The following is a 14,361-nucleotide window of genomic DNA, read 5'->3' on the forward strand; positions in this document are numbered from 1 at the left end:
TGTTTCTACCACTCACCTACACACTGAAGGCAATTTACAGTGGCACCTACCAACCAGCACATCTTTGGGATGTGAGAGGACAGCAGGGCAACTGGAGGAAGCTCACGTGGTGATGGGGAGATTATAGATGACTCACGAGGTCAGGATTGATCCTGGGCTCCTGGCACTGCAAACGCAGAGGTTCTGCTGGCTGTGTCGTAGTGCAACGAGAATGAAAATGCTTCTTCAAATACCATCAGCTGCCCTGTCTGAATCATGGGAAGCTCATCGTGAGACAGAGTAAATCAGCGATGCTCCAACTAAACAGTTACCAAGGAAACTGATTTTATGCTTAGTAGTCTGGGAAAACAGGTAATCATTGAACCAAGTGTCAAAACTAGACGTAAAATCGTATTTGACATTTTGCTAGGAACACGTGGTGCTGGGCTATAGAACTCTAGCAAAATCTCTGGTGTGTGATTCCGTAGGCAGGTTAGACTCATAGAATTGTTGGAGCATATCGAAGCTCCAGGAAGAGTTAACCAGTCAAAGCAACCTAACTCAAAGGGTATAAGGCGGGAAAGGAAACCAGGCACGGTTCTTACTGGAAATCCAACCTCTTCAGCCTCTGCTTACAAGATGTCCGTGGAGGAATGCTGCCGACTGGGACGATCCAGGCTGCACGAGTTTGTGCTGAAGTTTGGTGCAGCCACAGCAGGGGCCCGGTGGGGAAGGATCACAGTATAGGGTTTTTTTCTGTGACTGAACAGGGAAGAACAGGGTTGGATGAGGAAGCCACATTGCAGTAGTTCACCACCCCAGGGGCCACATGAGTGGCAACAGTGCTATTAGTTTTAAGAAAGTAATAGAACAGTACTTAATGCATTAACTATGAATGCAAGAATGAAAAGGCATTGCACATCAGTAAATTTTTCATTATGAATAAAGTTTATCTTGATATAAGTAAATAGTCAGTCTTTGGTTTTCATTGTTAAGCAGCCTCATTTATACCCACTGTTGACATATATGTGAAAAAAATTACCACAAAATGGAGGGCAACCACCTCAGATATCATCACCCACCCCTTGACGAAACCAGCAAAGGGGAGATGATTTTAGGATGGGGTCAATTAACCAAGAGATGGAAGTCAACACCACATGTAGATGCTGGAAATCTGAAATAAAACTAAAAATATTGGAAGCACTCAGTAGTTCAGGCATCATCTGTGGAAAGAGACTGACAAATGGTCTCTTAACTGAAACATTAAATGCATTTTCTATGTTTTAATTTAAGGAAGAGAGAGGGTGGGTGAGGACTAAATTGATGATCCGATGAATTTAGATAATTTCCTGCAGCTACTAATTGAGATCTAAATTCAAAGAGGAGTTGTCTCAACTGGTGCCAGTGCCCTGTCAGATGTGTAAATCAATAAAGAGTATGATTACCATTTGTGGTACTTTAGAGAATCCATCAGTAAGAGATCTCTGAGTTATGTGGTCTCTGTAATGATGATAATTACAGGACAATTATGGAAATACATGACGTGCTGTCTGAGAAAGACAGAAGAAGATAAGGGTGATGCAGGGAGAGGTCATGATTCACAGAGTTTAATCACTGCTGTCTGAATCAAGGGCTGGCACCATAAAATTCAGTTGCATCCCTTCTGATTGCTACTCCCACATGCTAATTTTATCCTCTATTAATTTGAAAGACTTACATTTGTGAGGCACCATACACAGCCTCCGGTCATCCTTAAGCAATCTACAACCAAGGAAGTATTTTTCAAAGGTGTGTTCTGTGGTAACATGGCCAAATTTTATTAAGCTCAAATAAGCAACTGATAATTTGAGTGACATTAATTGATGGAGAAGTATTGACTGTGACACCAGTGGTAACTCCCCTTGCTGCAGAAGAGAGCAGTGGATGCACCACATCTACCTGAGGCAGCCAGTGCAACCACGACAGCTCATTTGACAGACAGGTATCTAGAGGTTCGTCCCCCGTCAATAATGCTAAACAGTAGTGAAAATCTGCTGTGCTCTGCCCCTGAAATTCAGTTCCATTGAAGGAGATGCGGTGCTACACTTAAGTGTCCCGCTAGATATTCCTGGAATGGACTTGGACCTGGACTTTCAGACCCTGAGACACATGTGCCACCATCTGAGCCTTAGCCTCACATTTTTGCTTCGTCAGTTTGATAGATCTATTTTGAAAAATCTTCACCTGATTCTGGTATAGTGTTGTGTCAAGTACAGGCCAGCACCATGTGGAAAAACCTAGCAAATGAAAAAAGTTCCTTTCACAAAATATCATAAACAGAAAGCTTGCAAAGACACATCAAAGTTGATGATTTCTACATTTCATTTCAAAGTGATATTAAGTAGCCTTAACTCCTCAATCAAAAATGCAGTTGGATTCCAGTTAATTTGGACACATCGGGACCAGTACATTTTGGCCCAGTCAAGCAGCTGTCTCAATTAGCTGATTTCATGGAAACTGTTAAAAAAGTATAATAAAGACAAATGGAGTAACAAGTTATACATTTAAATGAAATACAGAACAAATTAGAACACTACCAATACTACTGGTGGCTGTCCATCATATCTCGTATGGTGTAGTGTCGTATGGCCACACAAGCACATCCATTCAGCAAGTTTCCTGTCCCAAATAAACTAAGGGGATCCTGGCTATGTTCTCAATTGGTTTTTGTTCTTTAAGAATTGTCCCAGATAAGCAAATGCCCAGATTAACTAATGACCCAATTATCCAGAATTCACTGTAGATTATTGTGATGTCATTTCTTTTTTTGGAGAATATCAAGTGAGGAACAGATAGTTCTGCTTTAAAAACATAATCATCATGCAAGTTATGTTATTATGCAATTAACAGATTACGGGACAGAACTTGCATTACCTGAGCTGCACTGGTTATCATGTGACTATGGTCGTGGAAACCTGTTGAAGTCTGGGCTTTGAAAACAACGACGACTTGTTTTGTTATTATGCAGCTTTCTATAAGCTGAGATTTCCTAGGAATGCAATATTGCATTATTGCAGAGCTATTTGTTTGTTTATTTATTTACTTTGGCGGTAACAGTGAAGAGTAATCTAGTAATCATCTGGTAATACAGTCAGTGGCCACTTTATTATGTACACCTGATCATTAATGCAAATATCTAATTTTGTTATTCCAAATAGCATATTTTCCTCATAGGTAGAATGTCGGGTCGCCCTGGCAACCCGACAACCTCGGACTGTGGGTGGAAACCGGAGGAAAGCCCACACCTCCAACAGGGAGGATGTACCGAGACTCCTTAAAGAACAATGCCAAAACTGAACTCCAAGCTCTGGAATTCCCCCAGCTGTAGTAACGTCGCGCTAACCACGACGCTATCATGGCGCCCAAACTACCTGTATACTAAATTTGTGCAATGGTGTGAACAACAGAGCAGGGAGAAACAGCACTGAGCAAGGTATCACGTGGATGAGCCTAGATCCTGCTGATTCATGGGTGAAAATTCAACCAACAAAATCTTCTTCTTCATTAGATATCTGTTGCATTTTGACCATCTTAGTGGAATTCATTTCTTCGCATTTTTCAATCATATTACATTTGCTATTATCTCAATTATAAGCAAGTTAACATCATTACATAGCATAGTGAGAATACATTTAGAGCTGTTGTGAAACAGAATCCTTATAATAACATACAAAATATACAAACTTAACTAAAAGATTAAAAATGTCAGATTCAGAATAGGCCCTTCAATCTTTTTTCTTTTCAGTAAGATCATGGCTGGTTCATGACCTAACTTCAAGAATCTGACTTTGTTTTCATATCCTTTAATATCTTTGCTTATCGAACATCTTGAATTTGACTGGTAATGTTTCATTGGCGTTTGACATTCCATCTCTTGCCATGCAGCAGCTTTGATTATCAACCTACCTAGACTGTTGCTACTGCTTCCTTAAATAATTTAACATTTTCTAAACTCTACAATGCAGAGCTAAACGGTTATGCCAGGCCGCTTTATTAGGGGCAGGCGTGTACCTAATAAAATGGCCACAAGTGTGAAACCCGGTGTGCTCTTTTGCCGCTGTAGCCCATCCACTTCAAAGTTCGATGTGTTGCGCATTCAGAGCTGTTCTTCTGCTTCCTGTTGTAACGCGTGGGTATTTGAGTTACTGTCACCTTCCTGTCTTCTTGAATCAGTCTGGCCATTCTCCTCTGATTAACAAGACATGTTTGTCCACAGACGTTTTTTTTGGTTTCTTCTACCATCCTCTGTAAACTCCAGAGATTGTTGTGTGTGAAATCTCAGAAGATCAGCTATTTCTGATATACTCAAACCACCCTGTCTGGCACCAACAACCATTCCACAATCAAAGTCACTATGATCACATTTCTTCCCCATTCTGTTGTTTGGTCTGAACAACAACTGAACCTCTTGACCGTGTCTGCATACTTTTATGCATTGAGTTGCTGCCACCTGATTGGCTGATTAGATATTTGTATTAATGATCAGGTGTACATAATAAAGTGGCGACTGACTTTATTACTAGATGATATAAAACAGAGTGTTCTTTCAGTCAGGTGACATTGAAAGTCAAACAAGATGATTTTTAAGTTGAATATTTTTTCAGAAATCATCAAAACTATTAGCTGAAACAAATCAAAACAAATCCTTCCTTGCAAGGATTTCCATAGGCAAATCATTCCAGAAATTTCCCTATTTACCCGAACAAAACATTGGATTGGTTATAGCTGACTAAATTATCCTTGTTGATTGAGACTGGAATTCTGTCATGTGGTATACATTGAGATTTTGTTTTTCCAAATAGCAAATTTTCCTCATACATAGAATGTCAATGGCATAAAGCACCAATAGGCTACATTTGAAAGACTGAAGGGGCTTTGACTAGACAACTATCAGATGAAAAATGTTTTGTTTGTGTCATATAACTCTTCAAACCTGCTCTGTTGGTCAATAAAATTCTGATCTATACACCAGTTTTCTGCCTATTCGTCATATTTCTTGCCTTCTCTATAAACCAACAAACTATCTTGGAGATCACATATTCTGTTTTTCAAATGTTTCCACCAAAGGAGATAACTTCACATTTCTTCAAGTGTATGCCATCTGCCAAACTTTCACCTGATTTTCTATTTAAAGTCTCTATATCTACTCTGGCAGACACTTATCTATACACCATCAGTGAATTAAACTTATAGTCATTAATGTAGACTGTATATACCTGAAGCTCCAGCACTGATTTTGGACACGTCACTCATTATACCTTACCAAACTGAAAGTGGCCAATTACCTTCATTCTTTGTTTTCTGTTCATTAGTTGATCATCTATCTGCACTAATATGTAATCACAACTGTGCAATATCTTGATAGGTGACACCTCGTTGACTGCTCTCTGGAAATCTAAATTCAAACTGTTCCTGTTTTTGTTTGTTATATTCTCAAAGTACTCTAATAAAGTTCATCACACAGGTTGATGTTACTTGATTGTACTGCAGTTTTCTAAATGGCCTTAGTTAATAACAGATTCCACCATTCCCCAAATAACAGACGTCAGGCTAACGAGCCTACACTTCCCTCTTTACTGTTGCCTTCCCTTCTGGAACATTTGAACAAGCTTGCATTATCCACAGTGCAATATCGCTTTAAATGTCAAGATAAAATGATGTTTAAAATTAGGTTATACTTGTAACGGGGGGTTTCTTTTTCTTTGTTACTGTGTATGTAATCAAAATGGCATCTTTGTTTTGTTAAAAGTAGGAATGCTGGCGCCTGTGTTAATAGTAGGAATGCTAGCGTCTTTGTTATGATAAGTGCTGGAAGCTTGTTTGGGACTGTAAACTGATTGTTGGCGGGGATTTTGGGGAGTCGGCGCGATGGAGTGAGAGAGAGAGGACGGGATGCTGGAAGCTGGGCGATGGAACGGACCCCGAGCGGGGGTCCCCGGCCCAAGGTTTTCGGTGATGGGAGGAGACAGAGGAGTGTGGAGCGTCTGGTCGACCACCGTGTGGCCCCAGGAGGCGGGTCGAGGAGTTCGGAGGGGATCAAATGCCAGAAGACTTCAGTAATTGAGCTCCAACGATTGTGCATGAAGTGGTTTGGACTTTGATAAGTTTGGCGCCTTTTCTTTTTTTTTCTTCTTCATATATACTGTATCGTTAGTAATCGCTTAGTTATAGTAATCTTTATAAATTGTACTCATTTAATCGCATAAGGTGTACTGTCTGTTTTTTTGGGCGAGGCGGGGACATCACACAGCATCCACACCAGCTGATTACTCAGTTTGGCGGGGCCGAAGGCTGCTCCCCCTAGACTAGAACGAGTTTGAGCGATGCCTGAGACGACCCAGGGGTTACATACTTATGATGGTCTACATTCTGCAAATACTAAATAAGATTCAATTTAACTCAAAAATAATTACTAATAGGATGCCACTACTGTTGTAGCTAATTTAAGCGATGATTATAATATAATTTTTTAATCAACAAAGCCACCCTACCCCCTCTGTTCACCTGCTTGTCCTTTCAATACAATGCATATCCTTGGATGCTAAATTCCCAGCTATGATCTTCTTTCAACCACAAATCTATGATGCCCACAACGTGATACTTGCTAATTTCTAACTGCACTACAAGATAATTTACCTTATTTCATATACTGTGTGAATTCAAATCTAACACCCTCAGCCCTGTGTTCACCACCCTTTTCAGTTTTGTCTCCCATGTTGCCTGAAGATAAATTCTGTTCTCTTCCTAAACTTTTGTGTTATTCTTTATTCTGGAGACTGTAGTAACCTCTCCCTCCCATTTACTTTATCCATACCACCCCCTTACTATTTAGTTTAAAGCTCTAGTTATGCAGCTCACTAGGGTCCTGATCCCAGTTAGGATGGAGTCCATCATTCACACCAATCTTTGAACCATGCATTTAACTCTCTAGTCATATTAACCCTGTGCCAATTTGCACATGGTTTAGGCAACAATCCAGGAATTATTACCTTCTTGGTTCTATTTCATTTAGTCCCTAGCTGCTGAAATGTCTTCAGCAGAACGTCTTTCCTTGTTGGCCGGTTGGAAGTTAAAAGGCTTTTTGAAGTCAGTGTAGTACTGAACTGTATAGACAAGGCATTCTCAGCACAGGATGACTGCGTTGTATTTTCTTCTAGTAGCCTATTGTCTACAGGGGGCTAAACAGATAGACAATCAACATCTCGTCAATCTCTGCTACAATGTTGACAAGTAGGGACAAGATCTCCCAACACGTTATCGTCAAGTCTAACACACCATGGCAAGTAGAACATTATCCCAATACACCCGAGCCTCAGAGGGGTGGAGGACGCTGATGTTAGTTACTTGGTAATTAACATTTGTTTCAGCTACATATCTGGAATGAATGCTGGTGCCTGCAAATTGGTCGCCCCAGCACCGATATATTTTTGTCTCGTACTCTGTAATTATACACCACTCAAACTCATTTTGTTCCATTCACAGCTAGTGTATAAAAATAATTCAGCAAGCACACAGTTTGACCACTTTTCATGCACGTAGAGTATACTTTGTGTGTAACTCTATGACTACATGTTGGTTAACGTGACATTGTGTACATGCACCTCAGATTCTACATGCTCACTGGGCTGAGATGTTTGTAGCTGATTGTCTGTGAGAAAATGAGACTGTATGTACGTCCATGTATGTAGATCCTCTCTAATTGTGTATGTACGTGTGTGAATATTTGTGTGCCAGAGCTAATCTGTGTAACTCTGCACAGAGAGCCAGCATGTGCGGGTGACAAACTTTGCAGATCTGTCGGTGTACACAAGGTAATGAAAGCAACACACACAAAATGCAGGAGGAACTCAGCAGGCCAGGCAGGAAAAGAGTACAGTCCACATTTCAGGCCGAGATCCTTCAGCAGGGCTGGAAAAAAAAGTTGAGGGGTAAAGTTAAAAGGTGGGGGAGGGGAGGTAGGTATGCATTCCCATGGGGTCTTGGCCCAAGACCTCGACTGTACTCTTTTCCATTGACGCTGCCTGGTCTACTGAGTTCCTCCAGCAATTTGTGTGTGTTGCTTGGATTTCCAGCATCTGGATATCTTCTCCAGTTTGTGAAAAGGTAATGAAAAGCAGTTTTTCCAGAGGGGTACTTGGCACCCTGATCGCCTCTATGAATAACAGCTGAGGTCTCGGTCTTTCACCCCTCACTGACCATGGACACCCACATCATCAGGTAAATGGAAGAAAGAGAGACCCAAGGGGCAGCAGCTGTTGGAATCTGGAACAAGAAAAACAAACTGCTGAGGAACTCTGGGCCACACAGCTTCCGTGAAGAGCCTCAGCTTTGTCTACTCTTCTCGCTGCTTCAGTAAATCAGCCACCCTGACATTTTCTCTTTCCCCCTCTCCCATCGGGTAGAAGATACGAAGCCTGAAAGCACAAGGCTAAAGGGCAGCTTCCATCCCGCTGTAATAAGGCAACCGAACAGTTCCGCAGTACAATCAGATGGACTCTTGACCTCACAGTCTACCTAGTTAAATCTTGCACTTTTATGTTTCTCTCCTACCACACTGGCGTTTACAATTTGTTCTCATGGCTATTGTTTCATCTTGTTCTACATCAATGCACTATGTAATTATTTGATCTGTATGAAGTCTGCAGGACTTTTTTTTAAGTGCAGCTCGGTACATGTGACAATAATAAACCAATAAAAATACCAAATGGACAGTCCACGTTTCAGACCGAGACCCGTTACCTGTGGTGCTTCGAAAGATCTAGTCTTGCCAGTCACCGGATACTGACTGCTCTTGAGGCTCTGGGAACAAGGCTGGGCGCGGGAACTCCCTGGGACAACAGGCTAGCTCTTACCCGAATAGAAGCTTCTGTAGCCAGCGAAGTACCCCACCAGTCCGAAGTAAGCAACGACCAACAGGCTAAGGGAGAGGCCGGCTATCAGCTTCCAGCGCCGGCTGGCGGCCGGATTTCGTTTCTCGCCTTTGTATTGAATCTCTCCGTCCGACGACATCGCGGCATTCACACAGCTGCCTGCCACTGCGAGGCGACCTTTACTCAGCCAGGAGGCGGGGGACGGGGGACGGGGCGGCATATTCCGTCCCGGGACTGGCAACTCGGATCCGCCCGGTTCCTGCTTCCAAAGGTCAAGAGTCAAGTTCACCCATTCATTACACAATAAATCCCCGCGGAATAACAACTCCAGCATTATGGACCGAAGGGGATTGGTAGGGGTTGTTCAAAACAGCACGGGCGCAGAAAAGAAATGTTTAATGATTCTGAGGGGGAATTTGCGTGTCAGTGAATTATTATGACGAGGGGGTAGCAGTGCCCACCGGAGTGGGGCATTGATCTCAGCGACAGCAAAGTTTACCGGAGACAGGCTCCACTCAAACATCCTGCAGCCAATCTCACCAACACTCCCTCTCACACACAGACAGTCGATGAAAAACACGCCCCACCACAAAGTTTAAAAAAATGAAATTAAAGGGGAAACAACCCCATCATGAAAGGTTTGGTGCCTTGAGACACTTTTCCCCACGCTGAGACGAGTTTAGACCCTGGTGAGGGTACGAGAGCATGCGACCCCGCTCCCGGACGGGAGAGCGGAGACGCGGCGATCAGTGAGATTCCGTGCTTCGGGAAAGGGGTGGGTGTGCGAGCAGCGAACCCCGCGAACACACAACCCGACAGACAATCGCCAGAGGGAGTCTGAGATCTCTGATGGCTTTCAGTTCTCCAGGCAGAGACCCTGGATTCTCTCGATAATAATCCCCTGCTCCGTTTTGCTGCTGTCAACAAGGCAAAGGAGCAAATGAGGCCATTTGGCCCATCGAGTCTCCACCACCATTTCATCATTGCTGATCCGCTTTCCCTTTCAACCCTGATTTCCTGCCTTCTCTCCGCAACAGTTCACGACCTGACAAATCCAGAACCTATCAACTTATGCCTTAAATACACCCAATGACCTGGCCTCCACAGGTGCCCGTAGCAACAGATTTCACAGATTCCTCCTCATCTGTGCTCTTAATGGACTCCCTCAAATTCTGAGACTGAGTGACACCAAGCACTCCTCATACCAGTGCCCTTTCCTTCCCGCAATCATTCACGTGAACCTCCTCTGAACCCTCTCCAATGTCAGCACATCCTTTTTAGATAAGGGTCCTAAAGCTGCTCACAATACTCCAAGTGAAGCCTCGCCAAAGCAAATTTTAGAGCCTCAACATTACATTCTAGCCCTCTCAAAATGAATGCTAACATTGCGTTTGTCTTCCTCACCACCAATTCGACCTGCGAGTTATCAGATGTATCTGAGCTTTGACCGGTTTCTGGATAGGGGCTAGCTGATGAGCTCCAGCCAGCAAATCATTACTCTGCTACACTGTTGGGGACTCCAAGGAACTTTCTGAAACATTGCACACTTGCTTGGGTTAAACAAAGCAGCTACCACATCTGTAGCATTGGTTGCAAAAGGTTAGCTGCTGCTGAAAGATTTTTTTTACCTCCTTTACTATATTTCCAGAAAGTGAAGACCACATTAACAGACAGAAGGATGAGCATGTACACTAAAAGCAGAATACTGCAGTGCTACATTCATTCTATCCTGACTTATGGAAGTGAATACTGGACCATTTCCCCAGCAATGGAAAAGAGACTAGAAGCAGCTGAATTATGGCTCTACAGGAGAATATTAAAAATATCACGGACTACACACACATCAAATGAAGAAGTTCTTCATCCAAGCAGTTAGGTCACTCACACCAACAATAAGAGAAAGACAGCTCAGATTCCTAGGACACATCATGCGGAAAGATGAACTAGCAAAACTCAAACTCTCTGGAAAGATCGAGGGGACCTCGGCTTATGTACATCAAAAGCCAAGCCAGGTGGCTACACAGTGAGGAAATGGAAGTCATCCAAAGTATGAGGGATAGATCTGTAAGGAAAACCATGGTCACCAGTGTCCGCATCGGATACGGTACCTAGACAGACAGGTATAGCATTGGATGGTCAACCGCTCTTTGGGTTGCAACAATGTTTGGAGAAGCCTTCACAGTCAGACTGGTCCATATAGTAAACATTCCATCAACATATTCACTGCCCATTTAACACTATAGTTAAATGTTGATGTTTTTGTTATTAGCCAAATAACAAAATCTGGGAATACAGATACAAAATTCCCTAAAAGTGGCATCACAGGTAGCTAGGGTAGTAAAGAGAGCTTTTGGTACATTGGCCTTTATAAATCAAAGTACTGAGTACAAGAGTTGGAATGTTATGGTGAGGTTGTATAAGGCATTGGTGAGGCCGAATTTGGAGTATTGTGTGCAGTTTTAGTCACTGAATTACAGGAAGGATATTAATAAGGTTGAAAGAGTGCAGAGAAGGTTTACAAGGATGTTGCCAGGACTTGAGAAACTGAGTTCCAGAGAAAGGTTGAATAGGTTAGGACTTTATTCCCTGAAGCGTAGAAGAATGAGGGAAGATTTGATAGAGGTATATATAATTATGATGGGTATAGATAGCAAGCAGACTTTTTCCACTGAGGTTAGTGGAGAAAAAAAAACAGAGGACATGGGTTAAGGGTGAAGGGGGAAAAGTTTAAAGGGAACATTGGGGGGGGGGCTTCTTCACACAGAGTGGTGGAAATGTGGAATGAGCTGCTAGATGAAGTGGTCACTTTTAACATTTAAGAAAACCTTGGACAGGTACATGGATGAGAGGTGTATGGAGGGATATGGTCCAGGTGCAGGTCAGTGGGACTAGGCAGAAAAATGGTTCAGCACAGCCAAGAAGGGCCAAAAGGCCTGTTTCTCTGCTGTAATGTTCTATGGTTCTAGCAGGAGTGGACATGGAATGGACCCAAATGCAGGACGCAGGCACTGAAGTACTAGGGGTAGGACAGGATGGGGATGCCATGGCATGCAAGGGGTAATGCAGGCGGGGCAGGGGGATCCCTGAGATCAGGCAAGGCAGGAGGATCCCGGAGTTTGTGGCGGGCAGGAGAGCCCCCTGGGGTGGGCGCATAACTCCTGGGCAGGGCCGCCTCCCAGGCAGGAACACGGAGGCCTGGGCAAGACACGGAACCCTGGGCAGATGCGGGCACAACCCGTAGGGAGCAATGGGTGGAAAGGGTCCGAGTCCTCAGGGTGGGCCGCATGGATCCCGGGCAGGGCCACCTCCCAGGCAGAAGCACGGAGGCCTGGGCAAGGCGCAGACACCTGGGCAGGTGTGGGGTACAACCCATCTGAGGTGAGGGGTAGGAAGGGAACGGAGTCCCTCCGCCAGGCAATGGCAGACAGCCTGGCTTCCCCGACGGAGGCCAGGGGCAGGAAGGGGCAGAACCTACCCATAGGGTAATGGCAATGGCCTGGCTTACCCAGCAGGGGCAAGGGACAGAACCACCCGAGAGGTAACGGTGACAGCCAGGCTTACCCAATGGGGGCAAGGGACAGGAAGGGGCAGAACCACCTGAGGGGTAACGGTGACGGCCTGGCTTACCCAATGGAGGCAAGGGACAGGAAGGGGCAGAACCACCTGAGGGGTAACGGTGACGGCCTGGCTTACCCAATGGAGGCAAGGGACAGAACCACCCGAGGGGTAATGGCGATGGCCTGACTTCCCCGACAGAGGCGAAGGAACAGAAGGGAGCTGGATCCAGCATGAGCAACAGGACTACCGTGATACACCGGTAAATTGGGAAAGGCAACCGACAGCGTGACAGCGCGGGCAAGGCGGAACTGCGGGACCAGTGCATATACAAGAGAAGCAGGGGAACAAGCCCAACTGGACAGAACGGATGCAGGTCCGGTCCCATCCCACCCAGGATCAGTCCCCGAGCCCCTTATAAACACCTGCCCCCTAATAGGCGACAGGTGTACCTCCTTAAGCCAAGATGATCCAATGGCTCTGGGTGACAGGAGGGCTGGCTGCAAGGCCCGGAGTCCGGAGTCCACGGACCGGAGCAAGACCCAGAAGGCGGGCTCTGGACCGGACCCTAACAGGTTCTAAGAAAATGCTGGAAACCACAAGACACATCTATGGAAAGAAGTTAAAATTTTCTACCCACAGGCAGTTAATCTGATCAACCATTCTAGTTACCCCACACCACCCCCTCTATTATGTCCTGATAGACAACTTAAAGGAGGAAATCAGAAAGCCCTGGAACATTGACAGACTTACTTCACATGTCTAAAACCACAAACTACAGACCTTTAACACAGTGCTCTCTGCCCTTCAAGCCTGTGTTCTCACCATTTTATTTTGCTGCTGTAAACATTCCCTCTGATCCTCAGGGATCAACTTTATCATGGCAAGAACCAACCTTATTCACCACCTACATTTACAGGTATTAGGAAGTTGCTGTTGTGAGTTGGTGCTACATACAACAAACTATTATCTCAGTCACTGCACGGCACCGTAACCACTTTCACCCTTTTCACCGTAACCACTTTCACCCACTCTTTATAATGCTGTTTACATCAGAATCAGGTTTATTATCACCGGCATGTTTCATGAAATTTGTTAACCTAGCAGCAGCAGTTCAATGCAATACATAATCTAGAAGAAGAGGGAAAAAAACTAAGTCAATTATAGCGTACATATTGAATAGATTAAAATCATGCAAAAAGTAAATAAATTGTATATTAAAAGGTGAAGTTGTGGTCATGGGTTCAATGTTCATTTAGGAATCAGATGGCAGAGTGGAAGAAGCTGTTCTTGAATTGCTGGTTGTATGCCTTCAGACTTCCGAATCTCCTACAGTGAGAAAAGGACATGCCCTGGGTGCTGGAGGTCATTAATAATGGACTCTGCCTTTCTGAGACACCACTCCCTAAAGATGTCCTGGGTAATTCGGAGGCTGGTACCCAAGATGGAGCTGACTAGATTTACAACCCTCTGCAGCTTCTTTCGGTCCTGTGCAGTAGCCCCTCCATACCAGACAGTGATGCAACCTGTCAGAATGCTCTCCACAGTACATCTATAGAAGTTTTTGAGTGTATTTGTTGATATGCCAAATCTCTTCAAACTCCTAATGAAGCATAATCACTGTCTTGCCTTCTTTATAACTGCATTGATATGTTGGGACCAGGTTAGATCCTCAGAGATCTTGAAACCCAGGAACTTGAAATCATAAATAGATGCTGATATTTATATATTTATGCACATTTTATTCCATATCTATATTTCTGTGTTTATTTTTATACAATTTGTTATTCTATATAATTGTTGAATTTTTGTTGTTGTTGTATGTAGCACCAACTCACAACAGCAACTTCCTAATACCTGTAAATGTAGGTGGTGAATAAGGTTGATTCTCGCCATGATAAAGTTGATCCCTGAGGAG

At 43.9% G+C, this 14,361-nt stretch overlaps 1 protein-coding gene across 1 annotated transcript in view; it reads right to left on the reverse strand.

Moving 5' to 3' along the window:
• The window catches only part of fam151a (family with sequence similarity 151 member A), a 33,824-nt gene extending 24,654 nt beyond the window's left edge, over window positions 1-9,170 (reverse strand). The window contains exon 1 of the mRNA XM_073063376.1: window positions 8,871-9,170. Within this exon, the coding sequence (XP_072919477.1) occupies window positions 8,871-9,108 (238 nt within the window). The 5' untranslated portion in view covers window positions 9,109-9,170. The remainder of the gene's footprint in view (window positions 1-8,870) is intronic.
• Between the last annotated feature and the right edge of the window lie 5,191 nt (window positions 9,171-14,361).

Source organism: Hemitrygon akajei, chromosome 12 (genome assembly GCF_048418815.1).
Source record: "Hemitrygon akajei chromosome 12, sHemAka1.3, whole genome shotgun sequence".
Taxonomy (NCBI): Eukaryota; Metazoa; Chordata; class Chondrichthyes; order Myliobatiformes; family Dasyatidae; genus Hemitrygon; species Hemitrygon akajei.